The sequence below is a fragment of the Erythrolamprus reginae genome, chromosome 2, assembly GCF_031021105.1.
Source record: "Erythrolamprus reginae isolate rEryReg1 chromosome 2, rEryReg1.hap1, whole genome shotgun sequence".
In the NCBI taxonomy this organism is placed as follows: Eukaryota; Metazoa; Chordata; class Lepidosauria; order Squamata; family Dipsadidae; genus Erythrolamprus; species Erythrolamprus reginae.
Window position 1 is genome coordinate 314892610 of NC_091951.1, and position 20393 is coordinate 314913002.

Here is a 20393-nt window from a genome sequence, read left to right on the forward strand (position 1 = left end):
AGCGAGGTAAACTGGAACCCACCCCTGGTATGAGGGCAGGTGTCAGAGGAGTCCCAGGTGGGTGGGCGGAACCTCCCACTGCTACTGGTTCTATGAATTGGGCCAAATCAGAAGCAACCCACTGCTGATTTAATAATAGTTTCAACAGTAAACAATGTCAGATTTTCCTAAATGGAATTAGTTGTTGCAATAGCTTTAGAAAAAGTAATTGCCATGTGACATACGTATATATAATTCACAAATGTAATATGTACATAGGCCTTTTGCCTTATTATTTGCATGGTTCTTTATCTATAAGTGAGAAGAATAAATCCTTTTACACTAAAACAAGTACATATGCATTTCAAGAAAGTAATGCCTTACCATTTGCTACATATGTAATCTTGCATAGGATGTTGTCTCTGCTTATTTTCTTGTTTCCTTCTGGAGGGCTTACCAATGTCTGGCAAATCATAGCAATATTTATTTTGGCACGAACACATCGATTGTTTGTCTGTCAAAAAACACAATCATTCACATTCTTGCTGATTAAATACTGACTATAAAGAAATACAATGGCATAAACTGCTCTTTCCTATTCTTTCCTTTAGAAAAAATTCATCAAGTTAAATATCCTGAATATTTTCTATTCTTTTCTTTTAAATTATCCTTCCTCTAAGGTTCAAAATCACTGCAATTAAGAAAGGAATTCTACAACAATAAATACCTTCAGAAATTACAAGTTTTACTTACAGGAACACTATCATGTTCTACAGAGAAGTTGCAGACAATCCATGTTTCAGCGTCATTTTCATTTAAAGCAGGTATTTTTCTAATAGCAGATAAATACAGCACATCACGTTGAGAAGCAGGCCATACTCGCTGGAAAAAAAGCATTTATATGTTTTAAAGTATTCATTAAAAAAAAACACTTCTAATAATAGAAAACAGCTATAAATCAAAATTTGGGTATACTGATTGTTACATATACTGCTGAAAAAAATAAAGGGAACACTCAAATAACACATCCTAGATCTGAATGAATGAAATATTCTCATTGAATACTTTGTTCTGTACAAAGTTGAATGTGCACAACAGCATGTGAAATTGATTGTCAGTCAGTGTTGCTTCCTAAGTGGACAGTTTGATTTCACAGAAGTTTGATTCACTTGGAGTTATATTGTGTTGTTTAAGTGTTCCCTTTATTTTTTTGAGCAGTGTATATAATCCCAGAGAAAAATATAAAAACTACCTATTCATTAATTCTGTGCAGGAACATATATAGACACATAGTATTACAAAATACTCCATTTATAAGGTAAAATATGACAACCAAAACAAAACTTATAACCAAAGAGCAAAAACATTTAGAATGAAAGAGTTCTTTAAGAATCTCATATTGTATTCTTCCAAGCAATGCAATCCCCCACATTTTTACTTACCATTAATGTAAAGTACTTCTCAATTTTACATCAACAAATTGTTTGAAAGGTTTCTCAATTTTAGATGATAAATTTAGATAAACTTGTGCTGCATTGTTTTATCAGATTTTTGAGAACTAATGCAACTTTGCCAAAATTTATTAATTATTTCTAATTTGCTGAAAACATAAATGTGTTAAATAGATATCAACACCAATCCACTTGATCCACAGCTGACCTTGGAACATTATCTCTTGGCTGTGACGAGGGAGGCATTTGCCTAGGTTCGCCTAGTGCACCATTGCGGCCCTATTTGGACAGGGAGTCTCTACTCACAGTCGCTCATGCCCTTATCACCTTGACATGTGACTACTGCAATACTCTCTACATGGGGCTACATTTGAAGAGTGTTCAGAAACTTTGAATCGTGCAAAATGCAGCCACGCCAGCGGTCATGGGCCTGCCCAGACATGCCCATGTCTTTCCAACATTCCGTGGACTGCATTGGTTGCAGATTGGTTTCTGGACACAATTCAAAGTGTTGATTATGACCTATAAACCCCAAATGGCATTGGGCCAGATTACTTGTGGAACCGCCTTCTGCCGCATGAACCTCAGTGACCAGTCAGGTCCCATAGAGTTGGCCTTCTCCAGGTCCAGTCAACCAAACAATTTCACTTGGTGGGTTCAATAGGAAGAGCCTTCTTTGTGGGCGGCCCAGCCCTCTGGAATCAGCTCCCCCTAGAGATTCGCACTCCCCCCCCCTTGCCTTCCATAAGAGTCTTAAGACTCATTTATGTCCCCAGGCTTGGGGTATTAGATCTTAGGCCACCTGGCCGATGGATGTTTTGTGTGGCTGAAGTCCAGGACGGAAGTGTTTTTAATAGGAAAGTGAACACAAGAACAAGGGGACACAATCTGAAGTTAGTTGGGGGAAAGATCAAAAGCAACATGAGAAAATATTATTTTACTGAAAGTGTAGTAGATCCTTGGAACAAACTTCCAGCAGACGTGGTTGATAAATCCACAGTAACTGAATTTAAACATACCTGGGATAAACATATATCCATCCTAAGATAAAATACAGAAAATAGTATAAGGGCAGACTAGATGGACCATGAGGTCTTTTTCTGCCGTCAGACTTCTATGTTTCTATGAAGTCTGAGTGATTTTTAAAATATTAGATATTTTAGGTTAATTTTTAGCCAATTAATTGGATTTGTCACTGTATTTATTGTTTTTTTTAATTATATGTTGTAAGCCACCCTGAGTCTTCAGAGAGGGGCGGCATAGAAATCCAATCATTCAATCAATCAATCAATCAATCACTCTCTTCAGTACAATATATAAAGTTTTGGATTGGCACAATGTAATTTTAAGAGAAAAATGTTTATAATTATTTTTATATCTGGTTTTTGATTATGTACCTACATAGATTTAAAGGAATTACTGTATATAAAGAGTTCAAAGCTGAGTCATTATATTCAGATCCCGACCAATCTATATGCTATATTTGAAGACAGCTAGATACAAGTTTTATTATTGAAATATTCTTTTGATTTTAAAATTACATTTTTTGTTGTAATTTTTAAAGCAAACCTGTAATTTAGTTCGATATTATTAAACCCATATTGCAGAGCTTGAGAAAATAACTTGGTACAGTATATTTTAAGATCAGAATATTCTGTGATAGAATGTTTTGCAAACTTTTGTCATAAATTTTGGATTAGATTTTACAAAGAGTGTGAAATTCAATGATAATAATAATAATCAGTCATTGCCATCACTTATTACATCCAGCTGTGAAGAATGTGATGCTATTCAGAATTGCAAAAGTAAGTGTATGCTTATTATTAATGAAGTAAACTGTGAACAAGGTGAACTATACCCAAGATTAGAAAGAAGCGAGAGGATGAGAGAGAATTTTTGTAGAGCATTGGTCCATTATAATCCAAATAGGCCAAGAGGCCAATCTACAAGCAAAAGAGTATTTGGCCACCAATCTAAGTATTGGTCAAGTCAAGATACAAACTTTAGTTTCCCTAAATCATCTGCTACAAACTTCTAGAAAAATAATAGTAAGGACAATTTTATTACATACAACATGGTTATGGACTGATCAATGCAATACAAAAATAAAAACAAAAGCAAAAAAATATTCATTGTAAACACAAGTTTTTTGTGAAGTGCCCAAATTTGATGACGAATCACTTTTTTCAGTAATCTAACTTTGAATGATCACTAAATGAATAGTTGTAAATTGAGGATTACCTGTACTAGGTATCTTAAGCTGTGATTCAAAAGATGAGCATAACTAACTAACTAAATGAAAAAACTAACTAAATGAAAACAAATCTATCTATCTATCTATCTATATATCTATCTATCTATCTATCTATCGCCTTACAACATATAAAAGACACAATATGCAATATAATACATTGTTTAATATAAAGATACTCTTAAGTATCTTAAGGAGTACCTTAAGAGTTACTTGATGCTACCTCTGACCTTGGTGGTTTTCTTGCAGATGTTTCTTTGTTCAAATTGTTACCTAATTTGGGATGAAATGTCTGCAAGAAACAACCAAGCTCGGAGAGTACCAAGTACAGTTCATTTCAACCTTGGGTTACAAATATTCTCCTCTATCGATATTGTGTCTTTTCTGCAAAGACAGTTATCCTTCAAGATGAAGACATCCCAATTTGTAGCTTGTTCTTAGCCATTTCTTTGGCTTTCAATGAAACATGATAATTAGGGCATCATTTTAGAAATATTTTAAAATCATGATTTAGGAAATGATTTTCATCCAGTCATCCACTTAAAGATGCACAGTATCTGGGGAAAGACTGAATCTTGGAACTTTGGAATGCACAGCTTACGTTCCGTTACTGAGCTATAGTCTCTCCTCAATTATTAATGCACTTGCTTCTCTAAAAACAAATAAGATCCAAATTATTTGGAACCAAAATACATGATCAAGACAGTAGTGGGTTGCTACTGGTACACCTAATTGAGCGGCAGCTCTGCGGCTCAGGCGCACGAGTGTGAGTTTGAGCGAAATTTTGCTTCCTGCACCCGTGCAGCTAGCAAAATCTCGCCCAGGGACACATGTGCGCGCATGTTTCGGTGAGGTTTTTTGCCTCCATGCATACAGAAATATGCACGCACATGCGTCCCTGTGTGAGATTTTTACTGGATCAAGATTAAAACCAAATTTTGCAAAATAATAATAAACGACAATCTGTAACTCTATTTTTTCCTGATGATTCAGGCAATGTTCTAACAGGAAAAACTAGTTCAGATAAGACAGAAATTTATAACCTTTAGATGTTTTCCTTCATCATTGCACTTTGAAGAGTTATGAAATGATGATAAGTATTACCTTATGTGTTTGGTAGACGATGATTGCATTATCAGCTAGAGTTTCTACAACACGGAAATTTTCAATGGTTGCTAAAAGACAAGAGAACCCCACACACACACAAATGATTAAATTATAGTAATAATACCATCACATATCAGTTAGACCAGAATTAGCCAGATCTGTGTCCTACTACTGTAATGCTCTCTACATGGGGCTACCTTTGAAAAGTGTTCGGAAACTTCAGATCGTGCAGAATGCAGCTGCGAGAGCAGTCATGGGCCTACCTAGGTATGCCCATGTTTCACCAACACTCCGCAGTCTGCATTGGTTGCCGATCAACTTCCGGTCACAATTCAAAGTGTTGGTTATGACCTTTAAAGCCCTTCATGGCACTGGACCAGAATATCTCCGAGACCGCCTGCTGCCGCACGAATCCCAGCGACCGAATAGGTCCTACAGAGTGGGCCTTCTCTGGGTCCCGTCAACTAAACAATGTCGGTTGGCGGGCCCCAGGGGAAGAGCCTTCTCTGTGGCGGCCCCGACCCTCTGGAACCAACTCCCCCCGGAGATTAGAACTGCCCCTACTCTCCTTGCCTTTCGTAAGCTCCTTAAGACCCACCTGTGCCATCAGGCATGGGGGAACTGAGACATCTCCCCTGGGCATATACAATTTATGAATGGTATGTGTGTATGTATGTGTGTTTAGAAAATGGGGTTTTTAAAATGTTTTTAGTAGAAATTTAGATTTGTTATAAATTGTTTTTCACTTTGTTGTGAGCCGCCCCGAGTCTGCGGAGAGGGGCGGCATACAAATATAAATAAATAAATAAATAAATAAATAAATAAATAAATAAATAAATAAATAAATAAATAAATAAATAAATAAATAAATAAATAAATCTTAATGAGTTAAAACTGCATGTCCTAGAATGTCTAGACATATTAGCTGAAAATGAGGAACTGGATTAAATGGGTGTCAAATACAATTAAACAAACAAATACAATTAAACAAACAAATACAATTAAACAAACAAACAAACTACTTTTACTTACTTTCCCAATCATTGCGAACATCAACATTCCAGAAATAGTGGCAGACCTCATGCCCTGTAACTCCTTTGACTGCATGTGTGGCCTTCAATGGATCTAGAACAATGCCATTTTCTTCTACTTCCCTCCTGTACACCTTTGAATAAATATAACATATTTTTAAACTTTTAAAATATATTCTTAATTCACTTTTGAAATTGGTGGGGACAATCCTGGATTAGTAAAATTACAACAGAAATACCATTCATTTAATTGTAGAACTTAAGAAATGACTTGCTGGACCACACCAGGTCTCATCTTAGTCTGACATTTTTTTTCTCACATGGATGCCTCTTGGATATGCACTAGGGAATGGCAATGGATACATAACATGTCCCTCTATTGTTCTATTGGCATCTGTCCCACATGCTAAAAGTAACTGAATTTTTAAAACCAGTAGGCCTAGACAGATCTGTCTTCAATGAATCTATTTAATTCCCTTTAACTCTATCCAAGTTAGTGGCTTTTACCATCTACTGATAATTAATTTTACAGGTTAATTATGCTCTGTAAAAAGAAATGCTTCATTTTGTTCATCTTAAATATTGCTCCAATCAACTTTATAAGTTCTAATATTTTGACAGGAGAAAAACTTCATTTTTTTCCATTCCATGTAAGATTTTATTCAGTTTAATCATGTCTCCACTTGATATCATTTTTTTTAAGTTACAAAGTTCCAAACATTCCAGCCTTTTCTAGTACAGGAGATTGAGTTCTCTGAGAATTTTTGGAATATTTTTGTACTTTTCTAATACTCTAATATTGATTTTCAAGTGTAAGACTAGAACTGTAAACAGTATTTAAAACAGAGAGAAACAAAGTAATATGCATTCTAAATATCAAAAAGAAATAGCAGCTCAAAGTTTGAACCAAAGTTGGAGATCCAATTTCAACCTTTTTACTGATTTAGCCTCAGGGAAATTAGTATACATTTTAACATATGTATAAAATATGAAATATTCTATCTACCTTCATTTCACCTTCTTCAACTACTAATTGCCAGTTAGCATCACCCCCTACATCCTGTAACGAATATGTCATGTGATTCTGCACCATCTCTTCCACCTTTCAAAACAAAACAGGAATAAATTAAAAATACATTTATGGAAGGGTTTTTTGTTCTTCTGTAGCTTGGAGGTAATCACATGAATAATGTGCCATTAAATAAATCATTGTATAAGTAAATATATAAGTAAAATGACGGTGTAAAAATATATTATAAACAAAAAAACAGACTTGGCCAAAGAACTTTCATAATCAAGCAAGCAGGCAGGCAGGCAAGCAGGCAAGCAAGCACAAATACATGGGATTCAAACAAAAAGTCTCTAAATCATTGCCCCGACCCTCCTCGTCTTCCATAAGAGTCTTAGACTCATCTATGTCGCCAGGGTTGAGGCAATTAGATGTTAGGCCCCCTGGCCGATGAATGTTATGTATGGTTGAGGTCTGAGAATGTGTACGATTGATTTTTAAAATATTAGGGATTTTAGGTTAGTTATTTAGTTAATTAATTGGATTTGCCATTGTATTTTATTGTTTTTTATTATATGTTGTAGGCTGCCCTGAGTCTTTGGGGAGGGGCTGCATAGAAATCAAACAAACAAACAAATCAAAATAAATAAATAATAAATAAATAAATAAATAAATAAAATCGCAATATATATTTTGTTGTTGTTATCCCTTTAGGAAACAATTTATATTAATGTGATTTCTGGATATATTTAAACAACTTAAATGGACATGTTAAATGTAAGTAAATTTAAAAATAAATAATCTTACTGGGTCTAAAGAGAGAGTATGTTCTCATTAACATTAGGAATATTTGCCAGAATATTTCAAATTACCAGCAATCCATGTGTTTATCAATATGCCTATCTCAATCTCCTTATCTCTGCTCTACTGTAATTTACATGACATTAGGGGAAATTACTAAATGACTTTCTTTCCTTATCCTCAAATGTCCTTAAAAAGATAAGACCTATTTGTTTATAAAATAACACAGCAATCAACCTAAGACCTCAAAATTACTTAGAACTTCTTTGTAGAAACTGTACTGCTTAAAAGCTTAATTGGTTGATTGATTCACATTTTTAAACAGGAATCTTCATTTGATATAGAAGCATTACTCTGAACAACACTATTTAAAAGTACCTGTAAGAGAACACAGTTAATCATTCTCAAAACCAAACAGTCTTCAATCAATTCTTCCCTACTACTTAGTATCTTACGTTTTCGGTGTATAAGTAATTTAAATACTGTACCAAGTAAACAGGAATGTTTTGAGCCTTATAAATTATATAAGTTGTTCCAATTTTGCAAGTCTTTCCCTGCCTATTTGATACATTTTATTACCTGAATAATTTATTTTATTCTCCTAGCAAAAGAAAAGTCAGCTTGCTTCGCAATATGCTGAAGAACTGTTTTCAATTACCACATTGGTTTTTAAGGCAATATCTTTCAACATCTTCATAACTCTAATGGTTAACAGATATTGCAAGGAAAAAGTCTTGATTCTTAGGAATTAAATACTTTTTTTCCCTATTTACACCAGTAGTGGGTTCTAAAACCCTTTACTACCAGTTCGTGAGCGCCACTTCTGCACATGGGTGGGCAGAGTCTCCCGCCACTAGCGCTACCAGTTCTTAGAATCGGGCTGAACTGGGAACAACCCACTGTTGATATATATTCTAGAATTACTTTACTGGCAGTATGATTTTATTCCTGCAGTATTCCTGCAGTATTGAATGTAGCAGACATAATGGGAATCTGTCTACATATTTATTGTTTCTTAAAGTTAACTCAACTCTTTTTGAAACATTAGAGAGAGGTCATATGTAATCAATATTTTTTTAAATTCTTGTATAAAAATGGAGGAATTGAGTTTGACAAACATCACGTTAGAACCTCACAGATAAATTGCTCAATTTAAAGAATATTCTCTGAATTAGCAATTTATTAGTTTGGATAGTAAATATTTGGCCTGATCTGAAGTTGTTGCAAACATAGTCTTATATCTAAACATCAAGTCTGTTTCCCAATGATGCTTAGTTGCTCACAAATCCATTATTAAGCTTCCATCTTAATACAAATTCTATCATACTAATTCCAATTATCAAATGACAACTAAACAACCATGCTAAGTTTTGTTCTGAAAGCAAAGACAACAGTTGATTTTGTAGTTTTTGCTTTCTATGGTACATTCTCAAAGTTTTAAAGATCATAAAGAAAAATGTTGACTTTCAAACTTTAGACACAATAATCAAAGAAAAAATGTCTGTATTTTAAGACAACCTTCATTTAAGAAAATGTATCATAGCATATATAGTCCTCAGAGAGGGGCAGCATACAAATCCAATAAAATAAATAAAATAAATAAATATAATAAGATGGGTAGAAAAGTTTTCTTTCTGCCATATATTTTACATAATACTGTTACATTACGCTAGAAATTAGATATCATATTTTGAATTATATTGTTGTAAAAATAATCTTCAATTACTAGATAATTATACAAAAGCAAAAAGCAGATAACCTTTGGAAATATGGAAAAAAAATCTCCAAATTCTTTCTCTGAATTCTATTATCTTGCAGATGTCAAACTGTAATATCAAAGAACTAAATACAGAAACAACCATAGAGTTTTGGACCTCTAGCCTTTGTTATTGAGAATTACAAAAACTTTAAAAACATTCTTCCTTGACTCAGTTCTTAGAATCTTACATAAGACTTTCTTTAAAATAGTTTTTAGTATTTGTGGGCTATTCTCTCCAAAGACCCCAGAATCAAATTGTTAAGCAAATATTTAGAAAAAGTCCTGTGTGATATATAGATTATTTAAAGACAGGTTTATTTATATTGGAAACTGGATACAGTGTTAGCATAGTTTCTTTAAGTTCTTTTTAAAAATTAACAAATTTGAGAAGTCTTCTCCAACTTGGAGGTCATTAAAAATAGAGGTGTGAGGCACATGACAAACGTTGAACAAAAGTGGAAAAAAGATGAGTGTTACTCTGTACCAATGTAACTTGCTCATGCCATGATCCAAACGTCAAATGAAAATTCACATAGCAGATCTCCAACGCAAAGTACTTAAATGTTGGATCATCAGAATCTTGAATTAATATGAATAATTTTTATCTTGACCACATTAACTATGTAGGTTGAAGAATTAAAATTTCTGAATATTGTACAATGTTTGAGAAATTGCAAGAATATAAGGGACTGTTATACAAGTACTGTTTTTTACAGAATGGAATAAAACACATTTGGAACATTTTGGATTGATATGCAACAAAGCTTTTTCACAATCGTATTTAGCTTCCTCATACTCACTATTAGAATATATAGTTCCTTCCTACAGTTTATGTGCACTTTGTTTAAAACAAGCGTACATGGTTAACATAACAAGAAGAAAAGAAGTGACCATGAAGGTGAAATACAGCAAGAAGACATGGTAAAGCCACTCTGCATGTAGAAATACAGTACCTGGGAGCTGAATCTGTGATCATCAGAGGTACTGACTAGATCAATGGAAGACATGGAGGAAGAGCGACTATAGGGCTAACAGAGACAGACAAAGAAAAAACCAAGTAATCAGAACAAAGGCACAACAGAGCATTTTGTACCAACTTCCACGCACAAGATTATGAAGAAGAAACAAAAGCACCATAAGCAGCAAGTACAGCAGCAAATGCTGACTTCATGCACCTATTATGTATTATACTCCAAACACTGCTCAATAAAGAATTCTTTCTCAGAATACTAAATATTGTTGCCTAGCTTTGGTATACAAGATGTGTTCACTAATTCATAATAAACCATTCTCTAACAGAGTGAAAAATGAAAGCTTGCAGAATTCTAGGAAAATAAAAGTCCTCCTTATTACAGTTTAGTTAAATTTAATTTTGAAGTGCACACTTAGCAGAAAAAACATTTCTTTAAGTTCATCAATGCGGCAAAAGTAATTTTTTCTTCCAGCAGATAGTAAAGCAGTTTGAATGGCTTTATTCATACATAATAGGATCTTTACATATTACATAATCATAATCTATTACGTTAATTGGAACACAGCATTAATTTAACGTTCTGGTCACATTTCGGAAGCATCTTACCTTTTGGATAAATCTATGATTCCCCACACCAGAAAAAGCATCATCAGGTGGCAGCGAAGTTGGCCAGTGTAATCTGACTTTTTCACTTTGGGACTGTAAAACAAATACACACACATACACACATATATAAATATATTTATTATCCTAAAATTTTGGGTGTACCATGAAAACAGTAAATAATCTGAAAAATAATTCTCAGTAATAGGCACATTATGGCTCTCCATTTTCCAAGTTAAGAACACAAAGCCAAAGAGAATTGCTGTTTGGTATTATGCAGAAATTTATGTTCAATTCCTGCATAATACCAAACAGCAATTCTCTTACTTTAATGTAAATAATTTAGAAAAAAATATTAGTACAAAATAAAAGTAATAAAGGCAGGATTAAAAAACAATCAAACAAACAAATATGATTCATTCTGAAGCCCCTGAACTGTATAGCGCAGGTGACAATCTTTGGTCCATGGACCACTGGTAGTCCGCAAGAAAATTTTGGTGATCTGTGGAGAAATCTTTGCCTCTGGACTGGATATGTCTGAGAGCAATTAATCCAGCCCATGCGCGGGAACACAAAACTGCATTGCCCAACATCACCCAGTCCACCTGCTAGCCCCCGCTCTTAAGGCTGAGCGCAAACTTCACCTTGAGTATAGCAGTGCGAGCCCCACAAGCTGGAACAGGAAGGGATCACCAAGAACTCACTGCGCTCAGCCGAACGGCTGCCGGGGGGGGGGGGGGGGTTTCAACCTCCCTTTGGCCTTACATCTCTCCTTCTGTGAAGCCTCCGGGTAGGAGACTTGAGAGAAAGTGCCTGCTAGATTGGCCTCCTGCAAAGTGATCTCTTGAGGAGCCCGGCCAAAGTTTCCCATACCTCTTCAGTGAGCGCTCCTCAAGACACAAGTTTTCAGGGCGCTGAGCTAGCATCTGCAATGGGCAGTGCATCCAGGTAGAGGAGTAGCCCTCACCAGCCAGAACAAAATAATGGTGCTCTTGCGGAAGAGCTGCGCAAGTGGGCCGAAGTGGGGGTTGCGATGGCTGGAAGCTGCAGGAACAAAGCGCTACTTGCATTTGTGCAGCATCAGCATTCCGCCTCAGTATATTTGCACCAGCTGGTGGCACAAGTCAGCCTTCAACTCCTGCTGCTTGCACAGTGGTCCACTGTGGATGATAGCTTGGCCCTCTACAAACTTGTCTCTCAAAGAGTGCTCACTGAAGCTGCGTGGAAAACTTCGGCTGGGTTCCTTGAGAGACGGGAGTTTGCAGGGGGCCAAGCTAGTGCCCGCAATGGACAGCAAACTTCAATTGTTCCCCAGACAGGACGCCATTTACCACTCCAAGTCCCAAGTGGCAGGAGAGGAGGGCTGCCTTGAGCCCCTGGCTGGCACAAATATAGCGAGGCGGAATGCTGATGTTGTGCAAATGCAAGTACTGCTTCACTCCTGCAGCTTCCAGCCTTCACAATGTCTGCTTCAACCCACTTGTGCAGTGCCCCCCCCCTGCAACAGCACCATTATTTTGTACCGGCCAGCCCCATATTCCACAGCTGTGGTAGTCACAGGACTGGCCATTTGGTCATCCCAGAACAACGCCTCCACTTGGCTGTAGGAAAAGGAAAAGAAAGAAGGAAAGAAAGGAAGAAGAGGAAATGAAAGGAAAGGAGAGGAAGAAGGAAATAAGAGGAAAAGAAAGGAAAGAAAGAAAGAAAAGGAAAGGGAAAGGGGACAGGAAGGGACTATTGCTACAGCTATGGAACATGGGACTGACTTTTCCAACAACATCAGCAAGTCACTGTCAAATAAGCTTGAATTATTTTGTAATAATTACACTAACTTTAATAATTTTGTTACAATTAAACTACCTGTGGAATATGGGGGCACCGCGCAAGCATTTATGATTTTGTTATATTAAATTGGTGCATTTCATATTAATAAAATGGAAGTTCTCTCATCATTATTTTACAAATGTATTTATCTTTTAAAAGAAATTCATATTAATGGTTTGTTGGACTTAAAATTATAAATTAGGATATGTGGAATTTAAAATTATGAATTTGGTGGTCCTTGAGGTCCAAAAGATTGGGGATGCCTGTGTGAAGATATTTACTACAATATGTGTATTCTAAAAGGGGCCATGATATAACATAGTGACACTGCTCTGCTTAGAACGTCATATACTAATATTACCTGTTCTTCTATTTTATCTTGACGATCTAGAGCAGCTTCAACAGCATCAAAGAATTCTTCTTCATTAATCAAACTGTTGGGACCTTCCTATAGCAAAAATCAATAGAAAGTTCAATAGCAGGTGCACAATTAAGACAGCTCGAAAGTATACTGCAAATGAATAAAAACACTGCACCAGATTTCTTTGGATCTGCTCATATTATTTTTAGATACTTTATCAGTTTGAAAAGAATACTTGTCCACAGTTCGGCAGAGTCTCTTGCGAAAGCCTGGAACGAGGCTGCAGCAGAGGCTCTTGACCGGATTGCGCCTTTGCGACCTCTCCGTGGCGCTAGACCCCGTAGAGCTCCATGGTTCAACGAGGAGCTCCGGGAGTTGAAACGCCAGAAGAGACGTCTAGAGAAGCGATGGAGGAAGAGTAGGTCTGAATCTGATCGAACACTTGTAAGAGCTTTTATTAAGACTTACAAAGTGGCGCTCAAGGCGGCAAGATGCGCGTACCATGCCGCCTTGATTGCATCAGCGGAATCCCGCCCGGCCGCTCTGTTTAGGGTGACCCGCTCCCTTCTTAATCAGGGGGGAGTTGGGGAGCCCTTGCAGAGTAGTGCCGAGGACTTTAACACGTTTTTCGCTGATAAAGTCGCTCGGATTCGGGCCGACCTCGACTCCAATTGTAAAACAGAGTTGACTGACAACGAGTCAGTCGAGGTGACTGGGGCACGTACTTGTCCACCTGTCTGGGAAGAGTTTGATCTCGTGACACCTGATGAAGTGGACAAGGCCATTGGAGCTGTGAGTTCCGCCACCTGTTTACTGGATCCGTGTCCCTCCTGGTTGGTTTCGGCCAGCAGGGAGGTGACACGGAGCTGGGCCCAGGAGATTACCAACGCTTCCTTGGGGAGGGGAGTTTTTCCATCACTCTATAAAGAAGCGCTTGTGCGCCCCCTCCTCAAGAAGCCCTCCCTGGACCCAGCTGTGCTTAATAACTACCGTCCAGTCTCCAACCTTCCCTTTATGGGGAAGGTTGTTGAGAAGGTGGTGGCACTCCAACTCCAGCGGTCCTTGGAAGAAGCCGATTATCTAGGTCCCCAGCAGTCGGGTTTCAGGCCCGGTTACAGCACGGAAACTGCTTTGGTCGCGTTGATGGATGATCTCTGGCGGGCCCGGGACAGGGGTTTATCCTCTGTCCTGGTGCTCCTTGACCTCTCAGCGGCTTTCGATACCATCGACCATGGTATCCTTCTGCACCGGCTGGAGGGGTTGGGAGTGGGAGGCACTGTTCTTCAGTGGTTCTCCTCCTACCTCTCTGGCCGGTCGCAGTCGGTGTTAGTGGGGGGACAGAGGTCGACTCCTAGGTCTCTCCCTTGTGGGGTGCCTCAGGGGTCGGTGCTCTCCCCCCTGCTATTTAACATCTACATGAAACCACTGGGCGAGATCATCCAAGGACATGGGGTGAGGTATCATCAATATGCGGATGATACCCAGCTTTACATCTCCACCCCATGCCCAGTCAACGAAGCGGTGGAAGTGATGTGCCGGTGCCTGGAGGCTGTTGGGGCCTGGATGGGTGTCAACAGACTCAAACTCAACCCGGATAAGACGGAGTGGCTGTGGGTTTTGCCTCCCAAGGACAACTCCATCTGTCCGTCCATTACCCTGGGGGGGGAATTATTGACCCCCTCAGAGAGGGTCTGCAACTTGGGCGTCCTCCTCGATCCACAGCTCACATTAGAACAACATCTCTCAGCTGTGGCGAGGGGGGCGTTTGCCCAGGTTCGCCTGGTGCACCAGTTGCGGCCCTATCTGGACCGGGACTCATTGCTCACAGTCACTCATGCCCTCATCACCTCGAGGTTCGACTACTGTAATGCTCTCTACATGGGGCTACCTTTGAAAAGTGTTCAGAAACTTCAGATCGTGCAAAATGCAGCTGCGAGAGCAGTCATGGGCTTACCTAGGTATGCCCATGTTTCTCCATCACTCCGCAGTCTGCATTGGCTGCCGATCAGTTTCCGGTCACAATTCAAAGTGTTGGTTATGACCTTTAAAGCCCTTCATGGCACTGGACCAGAATATCTCCGAGACCGCCTCCTGCCGCACGAATCCCAGCGACCAATTAGGTCCCACAGAGTGGGCCTTCTCCGGGTCCCGTCAACTAAGCAATGTTGGTTGGCGGGCCCCAGGGGAAGAGCCTTCTCTGTGGCGGCACCGGCCTTCTGGAACCAACTCCCCCCGGAGATTAGAACTGCCCCTACTCTTCCTGCCTTCCGTAAACTTCTTAAAACCCACCTTTGCCGTCAGGCATGGGGGAATTGAAACATCTCTCCCTGGGCACGTTTAATTTATATATGGTATGCTTGTGTGTGTGTCTGTTAGTATATGGGGTTTTTTTAAATCTTTAAAATTTTAAATTGTTTGATTACTTATGATTTGTTTCTACATGTTGTGAGCCGCCCCGAGTCTTCGGAGAGGGGCGGCATACAAATCCAAGTAATAAATAAATAAATAATAAAATGGGGTTTATTATTTTGTAATAATATTAAATATGTCTGAATCAATAAATAACCAGGAAATCATACTGTTTAGAGAGAGAGAACCCCCCCCCCCAAATAAACTAATTACAAATAAAAAGGTTCACTCTGAGTAGAAGACAAATAAGAGGCCACCATAGGTGCAGTATAACAGAGATGACAAAGAAGCAGTAGACACCTATTATATTTATGGTTTAAAATGGTTTAAACTAAAAAATCCTGTACACAATTGACATCCTTTGACTTATTACCTTATATAGGCAAACAGAAAATAAGAACTAGTCTTAGTCTGGTTATATGGGATGAGTTTGAACTGGTGACTCCATGAAGTGGACAAGGCCATAAGAGCTGTGAGCTACTCCAACTGTTTATTGGACCTGTGTCCCTCCTGGTTAGTCTCGGCCAGCAGGGAGGTGATGTGAGGCTGGATCCAGGCTGTGATCAATGCTTCTTTGAGGGAGGGGCACTTCCCACCTCTGCTAGAGGAAGCAGTTGTGTGCCCTCTCCTCAAGAAGCCTCTTCTGGATCAGGCTATTTTAAACAACTATTGTCCAGTCTCCAACCTTCCGTTTTTAGGGATGGTTGTTGAGAAGGTGGCGGCACTCCAGCTCCGGCGGAAAAGCTGGGGTGGCACAGTGATTAGAGTGCAGCACTGCAGACTCCTAGCTGTAGTTCCACAGTTCAAATCTCACCACCGGCTCAAGGTTGACTCAGCCTCCCATCCTTCTGAGGTGGGTAAAATGAGGACCCAGATTGCAGAAAAAAATAATCTCAACCTGCCTGCCTTCCATTGAGTGTCTATATACTGCACAAATCACGTGCCATCACTCTGCTGAACACTTAATTTCCACACACCGTCTTTCATTTCTCATCTTTTCATTTTTCCTACTATCTTCTCCTATTAGTTTATGACATCAATTGTTGCTTATAACTTATGATTAATGATTGTAACTATGATTATGATATATGACCTGCTGATAATTATTTCTACATTGTGACCTAATGTACTGGAGACAAATTCCTTGTGCATCCAATCACACTTGGCCAATAAATAATTCTATCCTGTTCTGTTCTGTGCTGTTCTATTCCAATGCTAAAAAAAACATGTTACAAGAAAGGTAACCCAACCATTAATAAACAAACTACAAAGACAGATTTATTTTCTCTATAATTTTTTGTTCATTTAAATGTCACATTTATTTATTTATTTGTTAAATTTATTTGCCGCCTATCTCACTGTGGGACTACTCTAGACACTTTACCTAAAAACACAGACATTAAAAGAACTGTAAACATAACAGTAGAAAAATAATAAAACAATAAAAAACCAATGAAAATATGAGATAAAAAGATGGGTGGATGGGAGCAAGGAATGCAAGGGGGGGGGGGTTTACTATCAACCTAACAATCTCCAGTGTGGTATTCCCTCACTGGGTCTTGGGCCCATTTGGAGAGGCAGATCTTGAGGCTCTTATGGAAAGATAGGAAAGCAGGGCAGACAGAGGTGGGCTGCTAAGGTGGAACAGTGATGTGTGCTTGCCCCTGTGGCTCTGAGCGCTAGCGGAGTCCAGCGCAATTATGCTACTGCACCTGGGCAGGTAGCAAAATCACGTGCAGACATGCAGGTGCACCCACAGGTGCACCCTGCGTGTCTGCATGCAATTTAGCTACCTGCCCAGGTGCAGTAGCAGAATTGCGCTGGACTCCACTAGCAGTCAGAGCCACAGGGGCAAGCACACATCACTGTTCCACCTTAGCAGCCCACCTCTGTAAATAATGAACAAACCAATACAAGAATGGACCTCTGTGGCTCAATATTTAAGTACCTGTTTGAATCTATTAGACCAGGCTTGGCTTTAAAATAGAAAATTTGCATAAAATTCATACCTCATAATCTGGTCCTCCAAAATGAGATTTTTTTTTTAATTCCGTCATTGCAATTTTGTATGCTTCCTCTATTCGCCTTCTTTTTTCAACCTCCTACAAGAATATTTAAAAGGGACAGTATACTTTAGTCTTAAACAATTCAAAATTTAGTTATACTTTTACAAGTTACTACATCACACTATAAAGTATAATAAGTAAGGTACACTCTCTAATTATAATAAATGATCACCATAAGGAAATTGAGAAGGAACTTTTGCTTTGGGAAATTAGTTTCAGTCTTTAGCTATCTAAAACCCTTAACTAAATAAACGTAATATAGCAATGAAAACAAAGGAAAAAACCCAAAGAAATGCTATACATTTATTGCCTGTTATAAAGTATTCAATGATTGCCCTTAACAGAAACCATTAACTAGAGAGGGTCCAAACTATCATTCATTAGTTCTAAAGTTAACACGTTACAATTACTCACTGTACCCAGAAAAGTCAGGAGCAAGACCAGAAGGTCAATATGCATTTATATTTGAACTGCATATCCAACACAGCTCAGAGATTTTCCCTTGATTCCACACAAGATTTCTGAAGCCTATGTTTTAATTCTATTTAAGTAAAAGTAGCAGATTTGTAGAAAAACCAAAAGCAGCATTTGTTAGCGTATTAATTTCAGAGCCTTGATATACATAACTGAATGTAAATACAGGTCAGTACAACTGAAGTTATTTTTTTAAAAAATCACAATTTAATCCTTTCACAAGTTAAGAGCCTTACCTTATCCAACCTTTTCTGCCAATTCTCCTCTCGTTTTACCATTAATTCAATACAATGGGAAAGTGTAGCAAGGATTCCAGCTGTTGTTGCTTTGAAAGTTATAGCTTCACCTTTAAAATCTATACCATTTATTCCCTTGGGTGAAACATGTGGAAACACTACAAAACAAATTATAGATATATCAGTACAAATCTTGATTACTCAAATGAATGTTAGCTGAAAAAGATTCTGTATGTAGCTATGTGCCCTTGCAGAGTAAAAATCATTTGGCAATTAAAGTTCATTTGTAGAATACAAGGAAAACGCAATAGGAGAAATGCCTTCTTCCAACTATATTCCTGTGTATTCTGTTTCTTGGTGCTTTAACTACTTTGAAAAAATGTGTGGGTGGCAGGAGTGTTAATATTCTTGTAACAATTGTAGTTTGACAGCTTGAAGTGTGATTTAATTAAAACAGAACTACCTTAAAAACTAGCAGATACAGCACTTAAAACCAATAATTAATATGAATTTGAATCTAATAATGAACTATAAAAGCATTTGAAAAATAATCAAGGCACAGTAATAATGTCCTTAAAAGTGGAAGAACATTATAATATACCTAAACAGATGAATTTTCTGTAGCTACAGTTGATTTCAGTATTTAACTGTAACAGCCATCTGTTGCTAAGCTTGTTTGAATAAATGATCTATTTAAAAGTATATGAGGTAGAATGTTACAAAAATACATCAATATATATTAAAGATGGAAAAATGCATCATTCAAATCATGTTAGATGTTGTCATAATAAGACTGGGCCTCTCCATTTGCTAAGAGTTGGGATTCAATCAGGTAAGATCAAAATATACTATTAGTAAACCTAAAACATCTATGTATGCATCCTATCAGATGTTTTTTTTAATAAAATATGCATTTGTTTGTATAATCTAACTAATGAGTCAAGCCCACCCTAATCAATACCACCATATGTTTTCAATTTTCTATTTGACAAAAGATATAGAAAAAAGGATTGTATGGGTAAAAAAAATCCAAAAATCTACATTTTAAAATAAATTTCATTTTAATAGAGTTATACAACTTGGATTACAACTTGAAAATACAAAATATTTTAGCATAAGAAATAAGATAAAAGTTAAAAAATAGTTCATTAATAAAAACAAAATGCAGTTAATAATTAAAACACTCCTGAAGGCCAGCAAAAAATATATCTAATGAACTTCAAGGTATATAAAGAAAGTAGAATAATAAATGCATAAAATATATGAAGTATACTGTAGGTTCTCCATATACAGTGGCAGTACTATACTCTTACAGTATTATTAAAAAGTTTTATCCCGAAGTCTGTTAATATAAAATATTATTATTATTTTATTATTATTTAGGTCAATTATAGCATTACTAGAAGAAATTACCTAGCTTAATAGCATAATCAAAACTGAAAACTAAGCAGTATCAAAATGAAATCTTCTTTCTCTTCTTAGCCTTATAAACGTTTTGAAACAAAATTCTGGCTTATGTGCTGAAGAAGGAGAAAGGGTATCAAACGAACAGTTCTGTGAGAAAAATATTACATTTAAGATAGATCACCTCTAATAAGATCTTATATTTAGTAACCATAAAATTTGTGTCACTAATATAAGTAGAACATCTCTCTATAGGGAAATGGGAAGAAAAGGGCAAATATCTAAATAGCATTCTGAAACCAACTAGGTTCGTTGAACAGATACTGGTCAATCACTTCACAAAGTCCTTCTAGACTATTTGTGTCTGGTTTCTAGGCAGTTGTCAAGGTAGAAACTACATTACAATAATCTAATATGATGTAAGCATAGCATGTGTGACAATACCTCAGATGAACACTTATTAACAGCAGAAATAGGTAAGGCATCATCAGTAAGAAATGTTCTGAATATAAACACAATGTAGTTACAGCCATAGAATATCAAGCATTCTACTGTTCCAATACAGACTGCCAACCTAAAGTTCTATTGTTTTATTTATGGCAGTATCAACATTATTGAAATCAAATTTTGGAAAGTGTTATAGGCTGCTTTGAAT

General features: G+C 37.3%; 1 protein-coding gene across 2 annotated transcripts in view; it reads right to left on the reverse strand.

Annotated features, from left to right (window-relative positions):
- Positions 1–20393, reverse strand: part of CERT1 (ceramide transporter 1) — a 77416-nt gene that overhangs the window by 13038 nt on the left and 43985 nt on the right. The window contains exons 7-16 of one of the 2 annotated variants that reach the window (XM_070743202.1): positions 18335–18492; positions 17568–17660; positions 13150–13236; positions 10968–11060; positions 10342–10416; positions 6826–6921; positions 5821–5953; positions 4786–4856; positions 733–861; positions 364–493 (exon numbers count right to left, since the gene is read on the reverse strand). In XM_070743202.1, coding sequence (XP_070599303.1) covers positions 364–493; positions 733–861; positions 4786–4856; positions 5821–5953; positions 6826–6921; positions 10342–10416; positions 10968–11060; positions 13150–13236; positions 17568–17660; positions 18335–18492 — 1065 coding nt within the window. The remainder of the gene's footprint in view (positions 1–363; positions 494–732; positions 862–4785; positions 4857–5820; positions 5954–6825; positions 6922–10341; positions 10417–10967; positions 11061–13149; positions 13237–17567; positions 17661–18334; positions 18493–20393) is intronic. The other variant, XM_070743203.1, reaches the window with a different exon arrangement.